Source organism: Penicillium verrucosum, assembly GCF_028828655.1.
Source record: "Penicillium verrucosum strain IBT 35672 chromosome Unknown utg000001l_segment0_segment0, whole genome shotgun sequence".
Lineage (NCBI taxonomy): Eukaryota > Fungi > Ascomycota > Eurotiomycetes > Eurotiales > Aspergillaceae > Penicillium > Penicillium verrucosum.
Window position 1 is genome coordinate 6859018 of NW_026643210.1, and position 22904 is coordinate 6881921.

The following is a 22904-nucleotide window of genomic DNA, read 5'->3' on the forward strand; positions in this document are numbered from 1 at the left end:
TTAGCCTACTCCCAGAAAACCCCAGTCAGTCCCCTCAGCTTGGTTCAAGAGACGTGAGGCCGGGGGTTTGTACGCATAGTTTGGGTGGTATGAAACCATCATTGGTTGTTCGGGTGGTAGTTGATGGCCTTGAAAAGACGGGTGTTGGTATTGTTCTGGGAGGTAGTTCGTGCGTGGGCTTGTATCATAACGCTGTTGCATCATCTGTAGGTATTGTTGGTGTTGTTGTTGTTGTTGTTGTTGTTGTTGCTGCTGCTGTTGTTGTTGTTGTTGTTGCGCTGGCTGTTGCGGAATTTGGTGTGCATGCGCATGGTGTTGCGGGTGTTGCGGGTGTGGCTGAGCGAGTGGCATGTTTACCGGTGAAGTCCCAGGTACGCTCTGCGGAACGATCGGCGGGGCTTCGTGAACCGGCACGGAACCCATCGGCACACTCTGGGGCGAGTAAAATTCATGACTTGGTGTCGCCGATTGCGCGTAATAAGGTTGTTGGGCGAGCATGTACTGCTCACTCGGAACCGTGACTGACACGGGTGTTTGGTGGTAAGAATGCTCGGAGGTCGCATCTTCTGAGGATGGTCGGGTCATGCTCCCTGGAGGGTGGGAGCGGTGTTGGTGTTTGGTGAGAGTGGTCTTGCGACAAAAACTGCAGTTTCAACAAGATAATTAGATGGTGCTTCGACCATTTCCACTCAAAGTACTTACCTCCGTTCGCATGTAGGCTCGTGACAGATGTATGGCCGCTTGCCAGTGTGGATTCGGCGATGGCGGGCCAAACTCGATGACTTTTAAGCGATCAGCAAATGTGCAAAGATTCTAAAATGTGAAAAAAAAGAGGTGCTTACGTCTGAGAATGCCTTTTGACAGCCTTCATGGTCACAAACATGGGGCTTTTCGCCAGTGTGGGTCCTTGAGTGTACGGTCAAGGCACTGCGCTGAATGAAGCTCTTGTTGCAGTCCTTTACGGTGCAATGATACGGCCGCTCATTCGTGTGGATGCGATAATGGCGACAGAGATCTGACTTGCGATTGAAAGACTACAAAATCGCGGGTTAGTCGAAACACAATAGAAAAGAGCTGAAGTACCCACCTTTCCACAATGCTCCCATGAGCAGTTAAAGTCGCGCCCACTGCCTGGAGCCATGATGGGATCTGAGAGCGACAGTAGATGGATTTGAAGGAATAGGAAATAGACAAAGGGGGGAAGAGGGGAAAGAAGGTAAGCGCATATGCGATCGCAGACGACCTTGAAATAGATGGAGGGGAAAAGAAAAATAGATCCTGGTCAGGCTGGATGGGTAGCCGGGATGTTGCGAATGCAGAGCATAATATAAGAGGGGACAAAGGTGATATACGATAAAGATCAAAAAGATAAAGAAAGAGGGGAGCCTCAACTATTAAAAAGAGTATTTTAATCTTAAAGAACCCATTTGGCGAAGGGGGAAAAACGGCGCGGATGGGACCGTAGAAGAGTTGAGTATTTTTTATATATATATATAAATATTTTTAGTTTATATTTTATTTATTATTTTATTTATATATACAACAATACAGGTTAATATTAATATTATTATATATTATATATTTTTATTTTTATCGAAGGTACCAGGTACCACCCTCATTTTGTACTGATATTGTACTGATATTGTACTAATTACACTGATATATCCCCAGGATTATATACTAACACACCTATCAGAGACATTCGAAAGAAATATCACTGCTTACCTCGACTTATTCTCATTTCATTTCTTTTCCCTAGTTTCCTCTTTCTATTCCATTATTTTTGTTATACAAAGAAAATTTTGTCTCAACTTTCCCCAGTAGAAACAGTGTACCACATCGGAAAACGGTCTAATACATGTGGTGGTAATTTATTTTTAGTGGTAGCATACTAAAACTTTCAAGATTTGACGGTTTTTAAAGCCTGAAAGTGAAAATCCATGGTAAATTGCGATAGTCCGGTGAAAAATAGAAACCCCCACATTACCAGCTTATTTTACCAAATACTCCACCTAGGCCCGAATGACAAGACATGCTAGACTGGACTGGGCATGGAATGGTACCGTATACAATACCTTGTATGTGACAGTATCTAAAATAAACTTCCCAATTTCTTGGCCCCCTTTAATGACTCTTGGAATCCTCAACGAGTCATACATAACATAATATATAACTTATATAACTAGTTATACCTTCTCGTTGAGGGAGGAGGGAAGGGGATACTATTAAGGATTAGTCTATACCGTGGGATTTATACTGTACACATATTGAGTTTCAGGATCTCCAAAAGAGTACACCTTGTCAACTAGGAGAGATGGGCTTGGGTGATATCATACATAGTACGGAGTACATACATAGTACCATTCTCGCCCGCAGGAAAAAGCCATGGGAGCTCACACTCGGGAATTTGTCCATTCAAAGACACTGAAATAACGACTGACACAATTAAGCTAACCCAAATTTCCCAAGGTTAGCCGCGGCCGAACTCCTCCGATCTAGGTTTTTTTTTTTTTCAAATGAGAAAGGGTAAGGTCACTAACGCTAAGAATGATGTTCTCCGGATAGTAAACAGATTGGCGCAGAACTGGATAATTAATTTCCCCTCAGAAAGAGGGTCTAGAAGTGCCCCATTAATATCCGCGTCTCCATATAATATAAACGAAAGGAGGAAGTCAAAAAAAGGAAAGAGATATGACATACATCGTAAAAACCTGGAGTTCACCCCCTCCACAAAAATAAAAATAAAAAACTCCCCAACACTAAGAAGCAAAGGAGTTAATAGGAGAAAAGAAAAAAAGAAACAGAAACAGAAACAGAAAACGACTGCAAGGGATGACTTATGACGCGGCATCTGCACCAACGGCAATAATTCGGAGTGTTCTATCATCAGGATCAGGTACCCCAGCTCTTCTTGTCCCCGAACAGCAACCAAGGCTTCGGGTCCCATTTCCTTAAGGTTGGGGCTGTTCCCGTCTCTCCACTTCTTTTTAGAACCGTGTTGATTCCCGGATCCTCACTTTCACATTCAAAGTCTCAAAATAATCCCTCAAGGCGCATGCAGATGTTGTAATATACACTATGTCACTATCCCTGATGAACAAGGGATTACTTACTACTCTCTTCACCGTACTCTCGCCGTATAGCCCACATCAATCATTATAATTGCTTTTTTATCGTAGGTCGATCACTTGGCTTCAACGACTTCCTGGCGCCACACTCAAAAAGTCTGTTGTTGACCAGAAACAGAAGGCCGTTACGGGATCACTTGGCTTATTTCCCAACTCTAAAATTCCGGTGGCAAAACCATGTGTCTTGAAATTCGAACAAGATAGCCCTCTGTTACCTCATCACGAGGTGTATCGGGTAGTCTCGGTTAGGTCGGGATATCTCAATTGCCAGTCAATTGCCAGTCGATAGACTCAAGGTGTCGCAAGAAGCTTCGATCTTCGCGTAAAGCATGCGGTGAGGACCATAGGTAGAATATGTCAGAGCGGATTAGATCTCTCTTCTTAGAAAGGAAAGTAAGCTGAAACACAAGTAGAACCCGAGGGCGTTATGGTGGTAAATGCTCCTGAACGTGGCAACCCACTCGCAGTCATCTTAACAGTGGCGATCTTCTGACCCTACAACCTTATTACGCCAGATGAATGGCTGACGCTTTGTGGCTTTCTTTCTTTCTTTCTTTTTTTGGTCCCCTTCTTGCTCTCTTTTCGTGATCGACAAGCCATTACATAGTACCTACAACTTAGGTATGAAGTACGGAGTACGCCGTAGACCTCTGCCTAATCGTGTGGCGCAGATTTATCGCAGATTAATTGGGCAAAGAGAACCTTAGAAGTAGATCTCATTCAGAGAACCAATAGTTCTACGCTCATGATGTATCCGGCTCTTGATGATGTACGTAGTGTACGAGGAAAGAGTATGTGTGGTTTAGAAGACCCACATGAATTCCCTATTAGGGGGCCATAGATGCAGCCCACCTCAGCCATTGAGGTAATCGGACATGACCTCGCACGGAATCAGGAATATAATACTTGGAACCCCCAAAAAAAGGGCAGGAAAGACGAGTGTAGATGAAAACCAAGAAAGGCTACGGTATATTGTATAGTGTCTCCAGCTTGCACAGCCCATCATTTCCACCCCTCTGACAGGCCCAGACTCGCAGACGCGCTCGTGTTGACACTACGAAACTTAGAAAAGAAATTACATTCCAAAAAAAAAAAAAAAAAACAACAGAAAGAAGGCGCTAGAGTCGACGTCGATCAGTCCCTAAGAGATAAACTGCGACTATCATTGACCTCCCTAATCGGTTCCATAGATGCACGCTAGATGGAACGGTAATCGCTTGGCTACAAGATATGCGTAGGTCGATCAGGTAGGTACAGCACAGTATGCATGCTTTGCTTAAGGCACATATGCATATTTACATATGTTGTATGCTGCGAAGCAGGGCGCGGCGGGTGAGCTTGACGCGGAGGGAGAAAATCGAAAAACCGGTGTGCTTCGCATGCGAAAAAGAAATGAAGTGTCAAATATACCCATGAGCCTGGTCTTCGGATCTTTTGTTTTTATGTGCAGATTAATTTTTACGGGGATGGCCTCCGGATAGGGATTGATTGGTTTTGGGGGCCATGTCATATTTGGATATTGAAAAGAAAGGTCTACTCCGTACCATCTTCGGAGTAAGCAAGATGCACGTAGGAGAAAGGAAGTTGAAAGCTGATCAAAAGCTGTTTCCAAGCTGCATGGCTATCACGCAAGGACAATGGCTTTCACGAGGGGGAGAGTTCGACGAGATTTTTTTATTTTATTTTTATTTTTTTCCCTTTCACTTTCCCTCGGCTGTGAGATGCTGATCCAAGAAGCTATGGCTACCCCGCATTTCGTTTCATCTTGGCGATTGAGAGATGATATGACGCTGTTGGTGAGCTCTCTGATTTGACTCATGCAAGGTGCCCCCCTCTTTGGGCTTGTGGCTAAGCCGCTAATAGTGTTGGTAATTTGTAGGTAATGGGTTGTATACGAGAGAAATGTTATTGATGTACCTTGTACAATGTCAGTGTAGATGAAAAGGGATTTACAAGGTGAACTAATACGAAGTAAACAGATCGGAGATATCTCACCTCCATGTCGATCACCTATAACTAACTAGTTAACTAGTTACCATGTGAAGTGTATGTCATACATACAACATAAAAATAATACACTGGGATAAATCTAGCAGGAGCTCCAAAATAAATTCCCCTCATGTGCCAAAAAGCCACTAAATTAATCTCCGACGCGCGTATGGCGACGCACTAATGGGAGAAGCCCAGGCTGCTATCCCCCACTTAGGTGACCAGGAAGCGACAACATAAGCAGCTAGGTGGACTCTCTGCCCAAGCAATCTGGTTCTTAACTCCGCGAGCTTTTCCACCAAGAAGAAACGGTATGAATGTGATACCGAGTGCGTGATATACGACCTATTGTGTTTCAAGGAACGGTCGATGATCGATGATGATAATACCCCCGGTAAAATCAACAGGCTAGAAATAAATCCTCGAAATTATCGGCCATATTCCGCGATATCGCATTCTCTCGCTCGCGTTGCGTGAAAGTCGGTCAACACTCGGGGTTTGCTCTTCCTATCAGCGCTAAATGATAATTTACCGGCTAGGATCTTGGAACTAAGGGTGAACAGCCACTAATTGACCCCTTGCAGGCATTTTGACTCCAGGCTTCGAAGTTAGAGACCAAATGTTGGTTTTGAAGGCTAACGGTGTAAGCGGGATAGATGAGAGGAATGTGATCACATCACCAACAAAAAGAAACCTACCGCAAGCCCCTATCACAGCTGACAGCAAAGTTAGTAGGAATATGGTACGCCTCCTTACTGAAAACACGGGTTTCTTGCCGTAAAAGACACCATCTCCGAGCTCCTGACTCTTATCTAATAGCACGAATGTAAATAGTTAACTATAGAACATAACTATATCGGGAAAAGAAAATGACAGGGATCTAAGTTAATTTCGTTCCTCCCCCAAAAAAAAAAAAAAAAAAAAAAAAAAAAAAAAAAAAAAGAGTAAATATTCCGCACCCTTTTCCCGATTTCTGTTAGAAGGACCTTCTTCCTCCCCCTCCATTTGATACACAAAAAACGGGAGAGCCGGCTCCTCTATTTTGTGCAATCACCGTCTCATGTTACTTTCAAACAAGCCCGGTGGAGCCTAGAGGAGAACTAAAACCCGAGGGCTGAGGTATAGAGGCTAGAGGACTTGGCGTCATTCCAATGCTATGTACATCATCCTTGCCAGTCATCTGATGTAAAGCGGCGGGAAATAACCTTGCCCATTCGAGCAAATGACGTTTTCTATAGAATGGCGTGGATTCCTTTGTAGGGCCGTCTGGGCCGTCGGGTACGCATGCACGCCTTGCTGCAACTAACGTGGTGGTATGGAGATAGCGTGGCTTGATATACTCCTTGCTTGGAATGTGGATGAGTATTTTCCTTGGTTTGAGATACAGTGCTGTGGGTGCACCTGAGTTATGGTGCGATGTTGTAGAGGAGAATGAAATGGCCTGACGTCTAGACCAAGCGCATATTATGTGTTTTGTGATGGTTTATCAAACGTGATTTACATGTTGGACGGAGTAGGTACGGAGTATAGTTACCTAAAATCCACACATATACGCTGTCCGAGTAAAATTGAGCACGCTCCTTCCAGGTTCCAGGTTCCAGGTGCGTGTTAGATAAGCAGATTGGCCCGGGCGCTTCCAAGGCTGATCGGGCCGTGGCCCGATTTCAGGTCGGGACAATGCCGACTTCGGGGGTCAGCACCCGGTCAGCACCCCGGCCGGTCAGCACTATTACATAATATCAAGGACCTGGGTCAGACCTTCCCAGACTCAAGGCAATGGAAACTCTCACTAACAAAATATCTGCTATATCGAAGAGGTCCCTAAGGATCAAAGTGTAGTTATTATATGGACACGAACTGATATGTAGTCTCTAACATCTTCACAACGGGCCATATATCAACCTTGTCCAGAAGTTGGGCTACAGTACCCAAAGCCGCAGACATAAGAACAACAACAACAACAACAACAACAACAACAACAACAACAACAACAACAGGGAGCTGCATGATTTCAACTGGAATGTGGTGACCACCCCTGGTAGTTCTTCTGTAGACCATATCCTCCCATAGCACAAACACGCCGCGGAACCAGAACTTGAATTGAATCGGGATACATAATCGTATTTCGACGGGTGGTCTCGTCAATAAACCATGAAGTGCAACTAGTGGCCCACACTAGGCTGTTGGCTTTATTGTCAATCATTTCCACGTCCTTGCATTCAGCGACGGGAGTGACAGCGACCAACCCATGAGATTAGAAAGCAATGGGCCACTGAGACTCAAGTTTAGGGCGAAAATCCTCATAAAGACCCCTTCATAGTGGGCTGCTCGTGGTTGGCGATGAACATCTCCTTCGTCATCTTCCCAGTATCCACGAGCGCCTTGCTCTTTTCTATCTCCTCCAAGGCTTCTTCATACATATCCATCTCCTTCACCTTCTGTGCCGCGAATTCCTCAAGCTCTTTTGGATTTTCGAATTCCATCTCACGCCTTGCCCACTCAGTAGCCCCCAGATGTGCACGCAACTGCGTAAATGGAAAGCTATTTTCGTCGTTAAAGCCAGATGAGAGAAGCATATGCAACCACATAGCCCCGGAGGCTTGCGACCACTTGACGAGACTGGAGAGCTCTCTCTCTTCATACCCTTGCATTTTCGACTCTTCCTCCTCTAAGACACGAATATAGATCTCTAGGTATCTGAAGTACCGGGACCCGATCTTAGGTAGCTCTTCGCTCTCGCAATCCCACGCGCTGTTAACGGGCCTGTCTTGTAGAAGCCACCACGGTGCCGAGCCAAATAGTTGGGCGGGTCCGATGTATGACCACTCAAGGTCCACTAATCCGACGATAGTGAGATCTTCCGTGCTACGGACAATCAGATTTGCTAAGCCGAGGTCGTCACAGATTAGTTTAAACTTGTCACGGTCATACTTTGCGTTGATAAATTCAGGTATCAGACTCCCTAGAACTTTAAACGCGATATATTTGTTCTGAGCATCGTAGAAACCAACAGTTGAGTTTGGTTGATGAACGAGCTGCTTCCAATCCTGTCCGATGATATATTGAAAATACTCGGTTGTCGTAGCAAACCCTTTGGCTCGGTCACCTAAATATCAGTTGCTTAGCTAGGGCATTATATAAGAGCTATAGTGTTATAACCTGCCCCTGGACTGGCGAGTTATACGCTAGGACCAAAGACCATTATACCTGAGAATTACGCTCAGATAGACAAGGCTCCGATATGTATAGTGTATGACATGACATATAGGGATAAGAAGGGAAAATGAGGATGATAATACGTAGTAACGTACCGAAAGTATCGACTCCTCCGTCTTGTAGGATAGTCTGTGCCTTAAATGTTAACGGTCGTGGTGAAGGTTGCGTAGGGCTGTGGCTTTCAGTCTGTGGCGATGGTAGGCTGCCGATCCGGTCGAAATCCAGTTTGAAAAGTTGAAGTAGGAAATTTGCCAACTGTCTGTAGATAACCTCAATATCACTATCATTGATATCGTCTCTCATGACTCGGCTAGATTGCCCATTGGGGTCCTGGAGAAGGCTGCTAAGGCTCACACCGTTTATAAAGTCCATCATGATAAAAGGGCCTAGACCAAGTCTGTTGCTGGCAGCAGGACCCCAAGCCCGGACTGTTGGGACGGGAATAGAACTCGCGTTGCGAATAAGATTTAGAGCCGACACTTCCATAGCAACCTTCTCATCTGTGTAGTTTTCACAGACCATCCCAAAACGAGGGAAACGAACCATCCAGGCCGTACTGTCAGTGAAGACCATCTTCATGCCGGCATTAAATGCGCCATGGTGAAAGGTACCATCAAGCACACAAGGAAGTTTATCTGGATGGAAAGTCGACACCCACTGGCAAAGACGGCCTGTTAGGTGGGCTTCATTCACCCTGTCAACCCAGAGCTGGTCCTGCACCACGTGGACGAGGTCGAGAAGGGCGTTGGTGTCCATAACGTAAAGGTGGGCACTAATGATGGCATTAATGATGGGGATAAGTGCATGGTAGAATCCGACTTCGGTGAGTGATCTGGTCGAGAGGGCTATGTCGCGTTTTTATGGTCGGTCGTGAGCTTTGAATGCCTTAAGCGTTCACCGCAATATGCAGCTTTTACCGGGGCTGGCTAAAAAGGACGATAACTGGCCATTCTTTTAGATTGGATCAATCACCCTGTATACTCGGGACATTACCTCAAAAGGACTGAATATAATAACTGCCCACCATATTCCACTTCAAACACGGTGTGACTGAATGGATTAACCAAGACACAATATAACGATGTCGTGGGTGTCTTAGGCTCAAGGATCTAACCCGCTACCTCTGGGGTTTGACTTTCTTGTTCTCAGGTAGTTTCTCCCCTCCCTTTCGCGTTCTCAATATGAGGTTACAACTTCACTGACTGACCATTGGCAGTTATATAAGTCCCGAAGACCAATTTGGCAAGCTATCTCAGGTCTTATAGTTCGTCAAAAATAGAACTTCCCTTCTGCCTCACTTTATCTCACGCTTGAGTCTCTATTCGTCAGGCAATCAAAATGGGGTATCCGGAAACATTCGATGGCTACATGGTCAGAGAGGTACGAAGAAGGGGGCTTACATACAAGCGGTTAATAATGTGACTTCTACGCCACATGATACAGAGCTATGGTTTCTGAATTTATATAGGCGTTGTTGAGAAAAATCTTGGAAAGAATTGATGTGTTTTGTATGAATCATTAACTAGCCAGGGGCGGACATGCTAGAGGCAAGATTGTTATTCTAGTAGCTGAAATTTGAACGTACCATCTCTAGTGTTGCAATTCAGATCCTCTGTGCAATAGACCAACAAACTCTTAGACATCTGCAATGCAAAATTGCACCACTTTATTCTCATAGCGCCTTTCGTGAGCTTTTGGGTTGCCTGTATTGGTGGTATCGTTCTGCACACACTAATTGATGAACTGGGGTTAGACCGGTAACTACATATGTATAAAATGGGCTGTGGTCCACATATTGATAGAAATACTATAAGCGCATATGAGATACATCAGCAATCTAACATCAACCCATAATGGTAATATGCCCGTGAGATACTTTACTATATCCACTATACTACTAACCTCAAGATTCCAACTAATATCCAACCAACCCAACTCTAACTTTACCAACTCGTCACGCCTCGCTCACGATCAAAACCAGCACGCAACTGCTGCCCAGACTTGAGCAACTTGCCCTGCAAGACAGTATACCGAATAATATTCTCACACTCTTCAGGCCGCACACGCGCCAACCAGATTCCCTGCGCAGCACCCTCATCGTCGACCCCCTCCTCCCCATCCGCAGGAGCATCGCGTTTGTACCAATCGAAGTCTCGGCGACGGTACACAATCACATTAGCAGAGTACTTGTGTCCACCGACATGGCTAATAAAGTAGATACCCACACCTCCGGGCCGCTGGTCGTCCAGATCACGGTATAGACCGAGCGGACGCAGGTGGCGCTCGAACTCGCGGCGGAGTAGGGGTGCGGATTGCCCGCAGCGTGCGTCGCGGGTCCGCTGTGAGCAAAGAAGGATTACCGCAGCGTGCGGACTGGAGTGGGATTTGAGCGATGTCATGATTGATGTTGTGGATGGGTGTGGGAGGTCTTGCGGGGTGGGGTTTTGGTCTTGGTTTGCCTCTGTTGATTTCTCCGGTGAGGGTGGGATTGCGCCTAATGGCGTTGTTGTTGTCAGAGACCGGTTGACGAAGTTCTCGATCAGATCTGGGACTAGCTGTGGGGTGACGTGCTCGACGACGGTGAAGCTAGGTAACAGAAGGACGTTTGTTGGCTGTTTGCCTGCGTCGGCCATGTGGTATTCATCCGGAACGGGCATGTTTGATGCGGACAGTTTGAGTCGCTGTGAAATGTTGCTGTTAGCTTCTGTGTGCGCATTGGCTTTGGCGGGTAAAGAGGGATGGTGGTGGATATTGTCATACCCCGTTGCTCGGTTCCAGTCCTCCCTTCTCGATGGCTTCCATGACGCTCCCTTCCTCGTCTGCCACATCTCTCACCCAATCTGACTTGCCCGTTGCAACGAGCATGTGCGTTGCCCATCCTTTGACTTGTCCATATAGTTCGTCTTGGTGATCGACATCGAATTTTGCGGGGTATTTGACTGTGCATGACGCGCAGTCGTGTAGGCAGTCTTCGCCGTCTACTGCTGGATCGACATTTTTGAAGAGCTTATCGCTCGACGATATTGTTTGAAACCCCTCTGCGGCGAGCGCATTGTCGCCCACAGCGTCGGTAGTGATATCGGTCTTGGAGGAGGCAGCAGAGACATTGGAGGAGTTAAAAAGGGAGGAAGTCCCTCTGCGAAAGAGATGCATTGTTACGGGATATGGATATATCCTTCAATAGTCCAACAAAGAAAAAAAGTCTGCCACTTTGGCCTTGTTTTCTTATGACGCGTGGTCAAATGATAAAATTGATCTTATCAATCATTTTGCAGGTTCGCCAAGACTCGGAATGTTTTCCGCCTGACTAAGTGCAACCCCACTTCCGAGGTTGGCGCAATTGAGTGACCAAATGGCGTTGCGCTAAAAGTAATATATACAGGGTAATGAATGTAATATTATCACTGCCTACGTCCAGCATAGTCAATTGTATACGGCAAGTCTGTCTGATCTTGTGGCTGCGCTAGGCGAATGACACTCCCTCCCGAACTGCCGGATTGGCCAGATGCCACGCGTCGTAGAGACCTTGTAGAAGGCGTGCGAAAAGAGCTTCGTGTCGCGTAGGATCCACGGTCTGTGGAATATCCCGAAGCGGGGCTCTGTATCGCGGGCGCAGTGTCATACCCCGACTGGGTTTCCCAGGTAGATGCATTCGATGGACGAAGGCTGTTACTCCGCATGGACCCGGGAGCTTCGTCGTGACCATACGACCCCACGGTATCTGTTTCTCCTTCTTCATCTGAGGGCCCAATGACAGATTCACTGTAAGCTCGTCGATAGCTTGCGCTGTCGCGAATTTCATCCAGGATCGGTGGTGCAAGGGATGTCATCCCTCTCAGGACCTCCGCGAAGAGATGCATCAGGTCGCGGAATTCTGCCTCGTGTATTTCGCGCGGCGAGAATCGGGCGTGTTCGTACAGCCCAAGAAAATCTGCACCGAGTTCTGGCGGATAGATAGCTCCGAGGGACGTCAGATGGCGGATATATTCCCTCAGGCCCATGGAGGCAGGCCGTTGTAATACTTCCACCACGCGTGTATCCGGGAGAGACTGTGTCGTAAGGTCACCTGACGGATTGAAGTGGTATGTAGGCACAGGCGCTAATGAATCGGCAGGGGCAAGGGAGACAGCCTTGGCTTCAATCAAGCTGGGGAGTTCCTGTATGACCGTGCGATAGGGTAGATTCGGTAAGTCTGGCGAATTAGGCGAAGACCAGCCGGGGTGCTCAACATGGCCCCAAGGGGGTCGTTCGGGGTCAATGAGAAGTGGGCTGTATTTTTGGAAGCTGTCCTCGTCGGTGGAGATATCACGCGGGCGGGCTTGGTACGCGATGACAGCGCTGCGGACGAGGCCTTCCTTCACTAATCGCCTAACACTCTTGTTCACATCTTCCTTCTCCACGGGGATCCAAGCTTTGGGTATGCCAGCAAGTGCACTCCGATTGGTGTAGATGCGTGTCGCATAGATGAGGGCCGCAATTATAAAAGTTACCACATATGCGCCGATAATGAAGAAGACGTTGGTGAACCGACGCGTCTCGTAGCATTGGTAGATGGCATCCGCTGGTGTGAGGATGATGAGGCCGAAGAGGATGAGGGTGAAGAAGAAGAACCCGGTTGTGTTGAGAAACTGCTCAAGTCTGACTGCCATGGTCTCCCATGTGCCGACTGCACGGCATTTGGGTGAAAATTAGCAGATCTCAGCCATGAAGCGTGAGGAGCGAGTATGACGGGGAACAACATCTACGATTCCGATAAGGATAAGATTTAAAGTTGAACACGTGACCCGCGCGGAGGAGGTACTTTCTAGTTCGGTGGATTTTCAACAACAGACAATTGCCAGTGCTCACTTCAGGGGGATTCCTTTTGTTTCATTTCAGGTTCAGCAGACCGTTGTTTACCTTACTTCTGGCGACAACAAGCAACAACCTCTCCGGCCTCCGCCAGCTTCAATTTTACACTCTTCCCCTATCTCTGATATCAAAAAAAAGTGCCGAGTCAACAAACTCACTGGAGGAACAAGCAATGGATCAGGTCAAACCCGCTAGTGAGCAGCAGAATATGTTGCACATCCTAGTCACAGGAGCCAACAGGTACAGCACTTATAACAAACCCATTGAGCTCAATTTCTTATACTGACTTGGACCATCCGCAGCGGTCTCGGATTCTCTGTTTGCTGCCGCCTTGCCGACGAGTTCCTCTCCTCCCACCCAGAATCCGAATCTCTCACCATAATATTCACAACTCGAAGCGCGCGCAAAGCCCAAGACACAATCCGCAGACTAGAAGCACACCTCCAATCAACCGCCCCCTCTGCATCCGCCGGCGCGCGCGTCCACTTCGTCCCCGAGACCGTCGACCTCGGCGATCTCCGCTCAGTGCGCGAACTCTCTCGCAAATTAGTTCACACTCTCCCCCGACTTGACTCGATTGTCCTCAACGCCGGACTAGGCGGCTGGTCCGGCATCAACTGGCCCAGGGCCATTTGGGACGTATGCACCGATCTCCTGCACGCGGTGACCTGGCCCTCCTACAAGCTCGCACCGACGGGCGTATTAACAGGAAAGCAAACAAAGACCGAAGAAGAGCCCGCACTCGGAGCAGTCTTTTGCGCAAATGTCTTCGGACACTACATGCTGGCGCACAACGTGGCTCCGCTGCTGAAGCGGGCGCACACGAACGGGCCCGGTCGTGTGGTCTGGGTTTCCAGCCTTGAAGCGACTTGGAACTTCTTCAAGCTCGATGATATCCAGGGTTTGCGCACCGATGCGCCATATGAGTCTTCGAAGGCTCTCACTGATCTCCTCGCCCTGACTTCCAATCTGCCCAGTACGGCCCCCTGGGCAGTCGATAGCTTCTTGCAGTCCGAGACGGAGCTTGACACACATGCTATTCACGCAGATGTCCCCGATGCGACCCCGCGCACCTATCTTTCTCACCCTGGTATCTGCGCCACATCGATTATCCCTCTTACCCTTCCCCTTGCATGGGCGATGGCTGCTACTTTCTGGCTTGCGAGAATGCTGGGCTCGCCCTGGCATCTATTGTCTACTTATCTCGGCGCTTGTGCTCCGGTGTTCCTCGCGTTGGCATCGCAGGCTGACGTCGAAGCGGCCGAAGAACCTTACCACCGCGCCGGTGGTGGTAGAGCGAAATGGGGGTCGTCTTGCGGACGTCGTGGAATTGAAAGTGTGGTTTCTACTGAAGTCGACGGCTGGGGGCATGGAGGTGTTATCGGCACGCCTGTTGTTGAGGCTGATCGGCTTCGACGTCGTAAGCGCGGCGCGGAAGATCTTACCAAGGAAAAGAAGGAAGAGTTCGAGGAACTTGGACGCCAGTGCTGGAAGCAGATGGAAGAATTGAGAATTCAGTGGGATGAGATTCTGGATCAAGCTGAGGCTCGTTCCTAGAGACGGTGTCTCGAGGCAAAGAATGGCTTTGTCGAAGACTCACATGCTTATGTCTCTCCTTCGGTTTCCTGCTGCTTGATCGATTCGAAGCAGAACAGCTTCAATGACTGTTATGTAAATGTATATCTCTAAAACTGTATGTAATTTTCCAATGATACTTCTACAAAGATACCTGATATGAAACATCTGAATAATCGTGTTGAAGATCAATTAAACTTGAATCTTTTTTTTTTTTTGCGAATTTCGCCTCCCATTATTTACATCAACAGAACCAGCCCCACGCCCATGTTCTCATTAAAACGGATATGGCATGATTTCCTTGCCCACCAATTACCAGAAGACGATTAAAAAAAAAAAAAAAAAAAATGAAAAAAATGGAACCAAAGCAGGTGGCCAAACGCAAGGGAGCAGGGATGTAGTGATGAAGCCCTCAATATGTAGCACTAAAACGGGGATAACTTGGAAGGATAAACGTAGAGAAAAACAAGACTAAAAGGGGTTATTTCTTGCAAAGCAGCCGAAATCGCACGCTTTCACCATCTAGGTTTCTGAGTGAATTGATTATCGGACGAAAGGAAGGAAGTTGAGGGCGATAAACCGTCACGGAAGAACAGGCAAGCCGGCAACAGAGAAGACAACGCAGTAAACGACTCCGGTTCTATGCATCAAGGAGGGCGGACTGGAGGGTGGTATCGGCACGAGAGTTGAAGGGAGGTATTTCAAAAGGCATAGCGACGTGAAGGAAGAGGGAATTAGGGAAGAGGGATTACATGATAATCGCGGGAACTGTATAAATAGATTAGTATGCGCTTGTCGTGATCAATAGAAAGCAAGACTTACCATCAATGTTCTGCTTGATGCTCTTGTGGGGAAGAATCGAGCCACCGTTGACATACACCTCGTCGGCGATGGTAACGTCGTCTCCAAGAACAGTGACGTTCTCCAGACGCGCCCAGCGGCCAACAGAGCTGTTCCAGCCAACAATGGTGGACTTAATCCAAGCGTGGTCCTTGACCTTGCAGTTCTCCATCACGACGCAGCGCTGGAGACGGACACCGTCGCCAATGACGACGTTGGGGCCAATAACCACGTTGGGGCCAATACGGCAGTTCTTACCGATCTTGGCGGTGGGGTCAACCATGACATTTCCGCCGTACACGTAGGGCTCTGTGTGGGGGGCAAGCATCTGGGGCTTGCGCTTGGCCAGGGAAGACAGGTACAGGCAAGTACCGGTGAGGAAATCCTTGGGCTGACCGACATCCATCCAGAAGCCCTCGAGATCGTAGGAGTGGAGCTGGCCCTCCTTACAGATGGCGGGGAAGGTCTCCTGTTCGATGGAGGTCGGACGAAGCTCAATGCGCTTGAGAACACTGGGGTTCAGAATGTAGATACCGGCGTTGATGCGGTTGCCAACGAATTCGACGGGTTTCTCGACGAAGCGATCGATGCGGGAGGCATGGTTGGGCTTGTGGACGACGACACCGTACTTGGAGGGCTCGTCGACCTTAGTGACGACGATGGTGCCCTCGTCACCGTGGCTTTTGTGGAAGTCGGCGAGCTGCTTGAAGGGGTAGTCGCAAATAACATCCGAGTTGAGGACGAAGAAAGGCGAGTCATCCTTGCCCAGAATCTCCTCCGCTAGCTTGAGCGGGCCAGCCGTGCCCAGCGGTTCGGACTCGACGGAGAACTCAATGTTGACTCCGTATTGTTCCTCGTACTTCTTGAGGGCCGCGACCATCACATCCGGGCGGTAGTTGACGGCAAGAACGATATCAGTAACACCCGCAGCAGCCAAGCTCTCGACCTGGTGCAAGATCATGGGCCGGTTTCCGAACTCCACCAACGGCTTGGGAAGAGTGAGGGTCTAGAACAATTTAGTGTTAGCATTGCATAGTAAAGGATGAGACATCTAAAAAAAAAGGGAATATTTACCAGAGGACGCAGGCGGGTTCCGAACCCTCCAACAAGAATGAGAGCTGTAGAGGGGTTAGCGGGGAGAAGTGGAAGTCATTTTGAATATACCACATACCCTTCATGATGAATTGAGAATTGAAAGTAATAGGAAAAAATTAGAAAAAGAAAATTAGAAATCAGATAGAAGGCTAAGCAAAAGGAGAGAGAGAGAGAGAGAGACTCTCTGTTATTTAGGGAACACCTGGCCGTTGATGGATTTATTTTCGTCCAAGTGGGGGCACGTGAGTGAGCGGTGATTGGCGCGGTCTCTGTTTGCGGGAAAAAGGGGGCCATATACTTCGACTTTCACTTACTTTTGGAGCTGTTTTGGGGAGGAGATTTGAGTAATTTTACTTGAAATTAAATTAAATATATCAATTTATACGGAGTACGGAGTATTGAATATACAGAGTAGATTGACCATCTCTTCAAATATGGAGTACATTCTAAAGATTTAACAGCTCTGACGCGTTCATCAAAGTCTCTTGGTCTCCTGAGGTCTCACTAGTTCAGCCATCCCCGGTCAATATGTCCAATGTTATTGCATGGTTTTTACCGGGGTAATGCAGATTGCACCCACGAAACTGAACCTCAAATTTCCTGTTGGTCATGAGGTGTCGCCCCTGAAACTTAAGTGATGGGGGAGGGGATTTCTAAGGTTATGGTGTTATAGTGGTGGGGGAAGGGGGATTATTCTCTCCTGGGCTGTTCAGCTATCCCCCCCCTCTCCCGTCCCAGATCCAATGGGCATTTTACTTTTATGTATATTGTACTCCGTACGTACTCAAAGATTCATACTCTAGATACAATATTGTACATATATTTATCGAACGAATATTTTAATTACATGTTATGTATACAAAGTATAAAGTCGGAAAGTCTGAAAGTCTGAAATCAATTAACTCGCCTATTGCGTATCCGGAGGCAGTCCACGTGGATGTGACATTCCAACCGAATCCGTCACAAATCGGAGCATCCAATTTCGTACACGACGAGCCTTAAGAACCGGCTGATCATCCTGGGAGCTACCTTCTTGCATCCTACCCTGGTAAAATCCAACCGCATCCGTCACATCTACCGGTTGTCGATGCAATAGCTCCACCGTAGTCATCCCTCGGCGTAGACTTTGTCCATACACCCGATTTTGGAATGTACTGAGCCCGACAGTTCGGAGCAAAACGATGTCGCGGGGTCGAAGTGACGCCAGCGATCGACTCAGGCAATCCGCTTCATTGTTCTTGCCAGTGGTCGACTTGGCAGGCTGGAGCCAGAAATTGACTCCAAACCCAGCCCTTGTCTCGTCCCCAACGACGAGCTCGACAAGGTCCAATTCGGTTTTCCATTGTCGCGTTATTATCCGACGTGGGGGGTGAACTGCCAGCACCCCCACAATCATATTCACCGTCATCGTTTGCGGTACGATGGACTGGATGTACCTGGCCGTGGGAAGATCTTGCAAATTGCTGAGGGGTCCAGGGATAAGGAGGATGCGAGGTGACTTAGGGGTGTGTGGCTTGTCCGGCCCCGTAGAGCTAACCAGCATGCTGTCCTCGCCCAAACTGCTCTCCTGCGTGGAATCTGCTACCTCCACATCTGAGCCAGCTACCTCGGAGGCTTCGTGGATGGCAAAGGAATGGTCGTAGAATTTAAGAATCGAATCTTCTGAATGCCCTTCTGCTGGGGAATATGTTGCAACAGCCAGTTGATGCGAGATGAAAAAGGCCGGATCCTCATAACGTTGGAAAGAGTCATAATTGTCTCCTAACTTATCGACTGATGGTGACCGTAACACTCTCCATCTTACAGGTGGTTGGTCCAGGGATAGCTGTTGTTCTGGGCTCTCCGTATTCTCGTAAAAAGGAGGTATGGGTTTATTGAGAAGCTCGTCTGTGTTCCAATCCAGGCTTGCTGCCAACGGAGACCCTACCAAGAAGATAAATTTTCGAGACATATCAGTCTGCATTGGACGGCGGAATACACAGGTCAAGGGGAGCTCTTGTCCTTGAGAAAGACCGTAGGCCAGAAGGTCCCTGAATCCATTGAGCAATGGGAGTCACAGTGTCGTTCTTAGGAGCGTCAAGACGGTGGATGAAGTTCAAATGACCGTGGAAGTCAAGACGTTGGGATTCGTAAAGACCGGGCCGCGAACCATGGGCAGTTTCTGTGAGCAACACCGCCGACAACAGGTGTACCTGGCCCTTCCTACCTACAAGTACTCCATTTACTACCAATTTGCTCGCAAAATCACCCATACACAGTTAAGTCAACCATACGACATTCTGCATTAAAAATGTTGATTTCATTCCTTCATCGGAGTTTATAGGAGTTAATGACACACTATAAATCCACACTATAAATCCATTTATAGTGTGCACGTGCCACTTGGCATCACGTGACACTGTTACGGTCGCCCATTCAGACACAAGTGGCCGTCGCCATTCGCCGCATCAAAGCGGAGCACACTAACTATCGCCTTCCTCTATCTTCATTCTTGCGTCAACGATGTCAGTATCTTCAACTCAGGCTTAACAGATTCAATTTTGCTCTTCAGCTGTAAATTCGATCAAGAGGAGCACACACCAATCCTCGCACCCGGCCAAGTGCCGCTGTATATCGGACAGTCATGGCCTTCCAAGTCCCGATCCCCATGCCTGTGAGTACCACTTCGCAATTTGTCATCCAGATCTCACAACTGACACAACCAACTTGCTACTAGAATGTCGCTGCCGTGACCTCGGATCTCTGGCCTTCAATGTGTAACGTCCTGGCCGCTCCCTGGAAGCAGACTGGGCGAACTCCGACGACCAAGCTCGGCGAATCTCTCCAGCGCAGTACTAGCCAACAAGGAAATGAGACAGTATGGCATAACCTATCATCAATTTGGCGTCACCCCATGCTGATACAAACAGATCTCTTCACGCGCATCATTACCTGAATACCTGGAAGGTGTTTCCATTGAAGCCCTACGCGCGGAGGTCGTCAGCCGGCCTTCGCAACAAACATGGTCGTCATTGCTGAACCGAAGTATGTTTTGGGTTGAGCAAATTAGCTTGATAAATTATGTCTAACCATCGATAACAGACAACGCACTTCGGACCACCTCATCTTTCACGCCGATCCGCCATGCTCTTCCCGGTGCTCGTTCATACTCGACTCTCACCCCATTCCGCATTAACTCCCTACGCACGGCCCCGAAGGTCAATGGTCTCTCGAAGATACAGCAGCAACGGTTCTTGTTTGGGGGTCCTGGCATCACGTACTAGCTCAGAAGGAGAAGGTCGCTAACAAGAGCCCGCAAAACGCAGATGCCCAAAATGCTCTCTACTCGGCTCTTTTGCGTGCCAAAATGCCGGGCATAGTTATCGAACGACACCGGAGCGGTTATTTTGCAAGCGATCTGACAACTGAAGCATTGGTCCAACAGGCCCAGTCAAGCGTCGGTGGCGCCGACGGTGGAGCTGGAGCTTTCGCCGGGTCAAACCACAATCTGAGCCCTGAACAGCTCCAGGCAGTCGGCCAAGCGGTCGCTGCTCGGGCTACTGGCAGTCAAATCGGAATGGGAAAGCAAAACGGTACCGGTGCCAAGGACGCTCCTCTTTACGTTGTGGTCGACGAGTCTCTCGGAAGCACAGTGTTCCGCTGGGTCAAATTCTTGCTCATTTTCGGCTTTTTCACTTACATCTCTCTGGTCACGGTCACTATCCTGGTTGAAACCACTGGCGTTTTGAAGAACGTTCGGGGTGCGCAGGATAAGGAGGCCCAGCCCGAGCAGCAAACGGCTCGCTTCAGCGATGTGCATGGCTGTGACGAGGCCAAAGATGAGTTGCAGGAGCTTGTGGAATTCCTTCTTAACCCAGATCGTTTCTCTTCCCTAGGTGGTAAGCTGCCCAAGGGTGTTCTATTGGTCGGTCCTCCCGGTACTGGAAAGACCTTGCTTGCGCGTGCTGTTGCTGGCGAAGCGGGTGTTCCATTCTTCTACATGTCTGGATCTGAATTCGATGAGGTATACGTTGGTGTTGGTGCCAAGCGTGTTCGTGATTTGTTCGCTCAGGCCCGTGGCAAGGCTCCGGCTATCATTTTCATCGATGAGCTGGATGCGATAGGTGGAAAGCGAAATGAGCGCGATGCTGCTTATGTCAAGCAGACGCTCAACCAGTTGCTCACGGAACTTGACGGATTCTCTCAGACTAGCGGTGTCATCATCATTGCTGCTACCAATTACCCTCAACTGCTGGACAAGGCACTCACTCGACCTGGTCGGTTCGATCGTAGGGTCGTTGTGGACCTGCCTGATGTTCGGGGCCGAATGGACATCTTGAGACATCACATGAAGGAAATCCAGTTTGGTACTGATGTTGATGTCGGAGTCATTGCACGTGGCACCCCGGGCTTCTCCGGTGCTGACCTGGAGAACTTGGTCAACCAAGCTGCAGTCCATGCCAGCCGTGACCGTAAGGCTAATGTCGGGTCGTTTGACTTCGACTGGGCCAAGGATAAGATTATGATGGGTGCTGAGGCTCGCAGTCGTATCATTCAAGACAAGGACAAGCTCCTGACTGCGTACCACGAGGCCGGTCATGCCCTTGTTGCACACTTCTCTCCTTCCTCCACCCCGCTGTACAAGATCACCATTGTTCCCCGTGGTATGGCCCTTGGTATCACCCACTTCTTGCCGGAGATGGATACTGTTTCAAGGAACTACACCGAATACTTGGCAGACATCGCCGTCTCCATGGGTGGCAAGGCTGCCGAAGAGCTAGTTTTCGGCCACGACAATGTCACTAGTGGTATCTCCGCTGTAAGTTTTACTGGTTATATTTTTGTTATTTTGTCGATACTAACGGCCTCATTAGGATATCCAAAGTGCCACCGAGACGGCCTTCACACTGATCACCCGGTTCGGATATTCCAAGAAACTCGGCAACGTCGACCTGTCTACCAACTACGACAGCCTATCATCGGAAACCAAGCAAGAGATCGAAGGTGAAGTGCGCCGGCTTGTGGAAGAGGCCCGCGATCGGGCAACCAACATCTTGACCGAAAAGCGCAAGGAACTAGAGCTTCTGACAAAGGCGCTCATCGAATACGAGACGCTCACAAAGGAGGAGATGGAGCAGATTCTTAAGGGCGAGAAGATCAGCAAATTGAAGTCCTCCCCTACTGCGCCCCTGAAGCTTCCCGAGGCTTTGCAGTCGACCAATCTCAACCCGTCTGCCGCAGCAGGAAGAGCACCCACGGTCAATGAATAAGTTCACTTCTACACATTCTGTAATCTCCCCTTTTCATTTTCATGTCTTATTTTCTTGCTGGCTCTACAGACACACCCGCCTACCTTGTTTTTCGTCTCCATTGTGCATCCCGCCATCATTCGGGCGTCTATTGAAAATACCATCTTTCCTTGGTTCCTCTTCTACATCATGTCTCAGTCAGATCGACTTCTAGTTGACTCTGGTTATCAGTTGGCCGCTTTTCTGTGTGTGTAATACCATTGAAGCTTGGATTGATCTTTGTACATATTCCCTGTACGTTGTACGTGGTATGTCACAATCTATCTATTGATTAATTCGTTGCGAACGTAGTGGGCAACGATGGTCCAATATCAAGAACAGTGTTCCATGGCCATACAATATATATACATGTAACCATGTAACTAACTAGGTACCTACCTAGGTACCTAACTACATATACACCGGATTTTAGGCCGAGCGAGATGGCTTTCCCTTTCCGTTTTAGTGCTTACCCTAGCCGCTTTTGCTCACTGAGTAAAACTGAGCACGCCGCTGAGTATTATATAATGACCCGAATCGCTCACTGAGCGTCACCTGATCATTATATAAGCTGGATGACTCGCTCATGAGTGTCGCCTGATTATTACGAACAGAGCGCCCGCGGGAGCAGCTAAGTCAGCAGCTCACCTCAATAAAATGCACCACGCTAGCCCCAACCAAATGTAGTTGTTCACTAGAACTCTTGACCGTTGTCCCCTCGACGAAGGCTAGCGTTATCAATTTGGCGGTCGGTCCAGCTAGGAGGCAAATTCATAGTAGGGCCATATTGGTTTTATTATTCTATAGCTATACCACTATTCAACTCGCCCGAGTCTTATATCCACGATACCGGAAAATATCCAACCCTCAATTTTTAGTTCTACAATATCTAGGAATATCTCAGAACCCCTAATTAGATAGTTTATCAATCCATTAGTGTTTT

The 22904-nt window shown here is 48.2% G+C and overlaps 8 protein-coding genes across 8 annotated transcripts; 2 read left to right on the forward strand and 6 right to left on the reverse strand.

Annotated features, from left to right (window-relative positions):
• Nucleotides 1–1141, reverse strand: N7516_002545 (putative C2H2 finger domain protein; the record flags this gene model as incomplete). The annotated part of the gene is made up of 4 exons (XM_057215265.1): nt 1–643; nt 703–782; nt 843–1034; nt 1088–1141. 4 exons carry the CDS (start codon nt 1139–1141, stop codon nt 1–3), a joined length of 969 nt encoding a protein of 322 aa, XP_057077148.1.
• Nucleotides 1142–7417: 6276 nt separating this feature from the next.
• Nucleotides 7418–9089, reverse strand: N7516_002546 (uncharacterized protein; the record flags this gene model as incomplete). Its single annotated transcript, XM_057215266.1, has 2 exons — nt 7418–8223; nt 8429–9089. 2 exons carry the CDS (start codon nt 9087–9089, stop codon nt 7418–7420), a joined length of 1467 nt encoding a protein of 488 aa, XP_057077149.1.
• A 1187-nt stretch (nt 9090–10276) lies between these two features.
• N7516_002547 (sucrase/ferredoxin-like domain-containing protein) lies at nt 10277–11486 on the reverse strand (the record flags this gene model as incomplete). The annotated part of the gene is made up of 2 exons (XM_057215267.1): nt 10277–11014; nt 11094–11486. 2 exons carry the CDS (start codon nt 11484–11486, stop codon nt 10277–10279), a joined length of 1131 nt encoding a protein of 376 aa, XP_057077150.1.
• Nucleotides 11487–11734: 248 nt separating this feature from the next.
• On the reverse strand, nt 11735–12982 carry N7516_002548 (uncharacterized protein; the record flags this gene model as incomplete). The annotated part of the gene is made up of 1 exon (XM_057215268.1): nt 11735–12982. The coding sequence occupies one exon, from the start codon at nt 12980–12982 to the stop codon at nt 11735–11737; it is 1248 nt and encodes a 415-aa protein (XP_057077151.1).
• A 374-nt stretch (nt 12983–13356) lies between these two features.
• Nucleotides 13357–14741, forward strand: N7516_002549 (3-keto-steroid reductase; the record flags this gene model as incomplete). The annotated part of the gene is made up of 2 exons (XM_057215269.1): nt 13357–13424; nt 13487–14741. 2 exons carry the CDS (start codon nt 13357–13359, stop codon nt 14739–14741), a joined length of 1323 nt encoding a protein of 440 aa, XP_057077152.1.
• Nucleotides 14742–15507: 766 nt separating this feature from the next.
• Nucleotides 15508–16777, reverse strand: N7516_002550 (mannose-1-phosphate guanyltransferase; the record flags this gene model as incomplete). The annotated part of the gene is made up of 4 exons (XM_057215270.1): nt 15508–15527; nt 15582–16605; nt 16674–16717; nt 16771–16777. 4 exons carry the CDS (start codon nt 16775–16777, stop codon nt 15508–15510), a joined length of 1095 nt encoding a protein of 364 aa, XP_057077153.1.
• An 824-nt stretch (nt 16778–17601) lies between these two features.
• Nucleotides 17602–18657, reverse strand: N7516_002551 (uncharacterized protein; the record flags this gene model as incomplete). The annotated part of the gene is made up of 1 exon (XM_057215271.1): nt 17602–18657. The coding sequence occupies one exon, from the start codon at nt 18655–18657 to the stop codon at nt 17602–17604; it is 1056 nt and encodes a 351-aa protein (XP_057077154.1).
• Nucleotides 18658–19317: 660 nt separating this feature from the next.
• On the forward strand, nt 19318–21943 carry N7516_002552 (i-AAA protease YME1; the record flags this gene model as incomplete). The annotated part of the gene is made up of 6 exons (XM_057215272.1): nt 19318–19347; nt 19411–19551; nt 19604–19718; nt 19776–19898; nt 19958–21492; nt 21548–21943. 6 exons carry the CDS (start codon nt 19318–19320, stop codon nt 21941–21943), a joined length of 2340 nt encoding a protein of 779 aa, XP_057077155.1.
• Between the last annotated feature and the right edge of the window lie 961 nt (nt 21944–22904).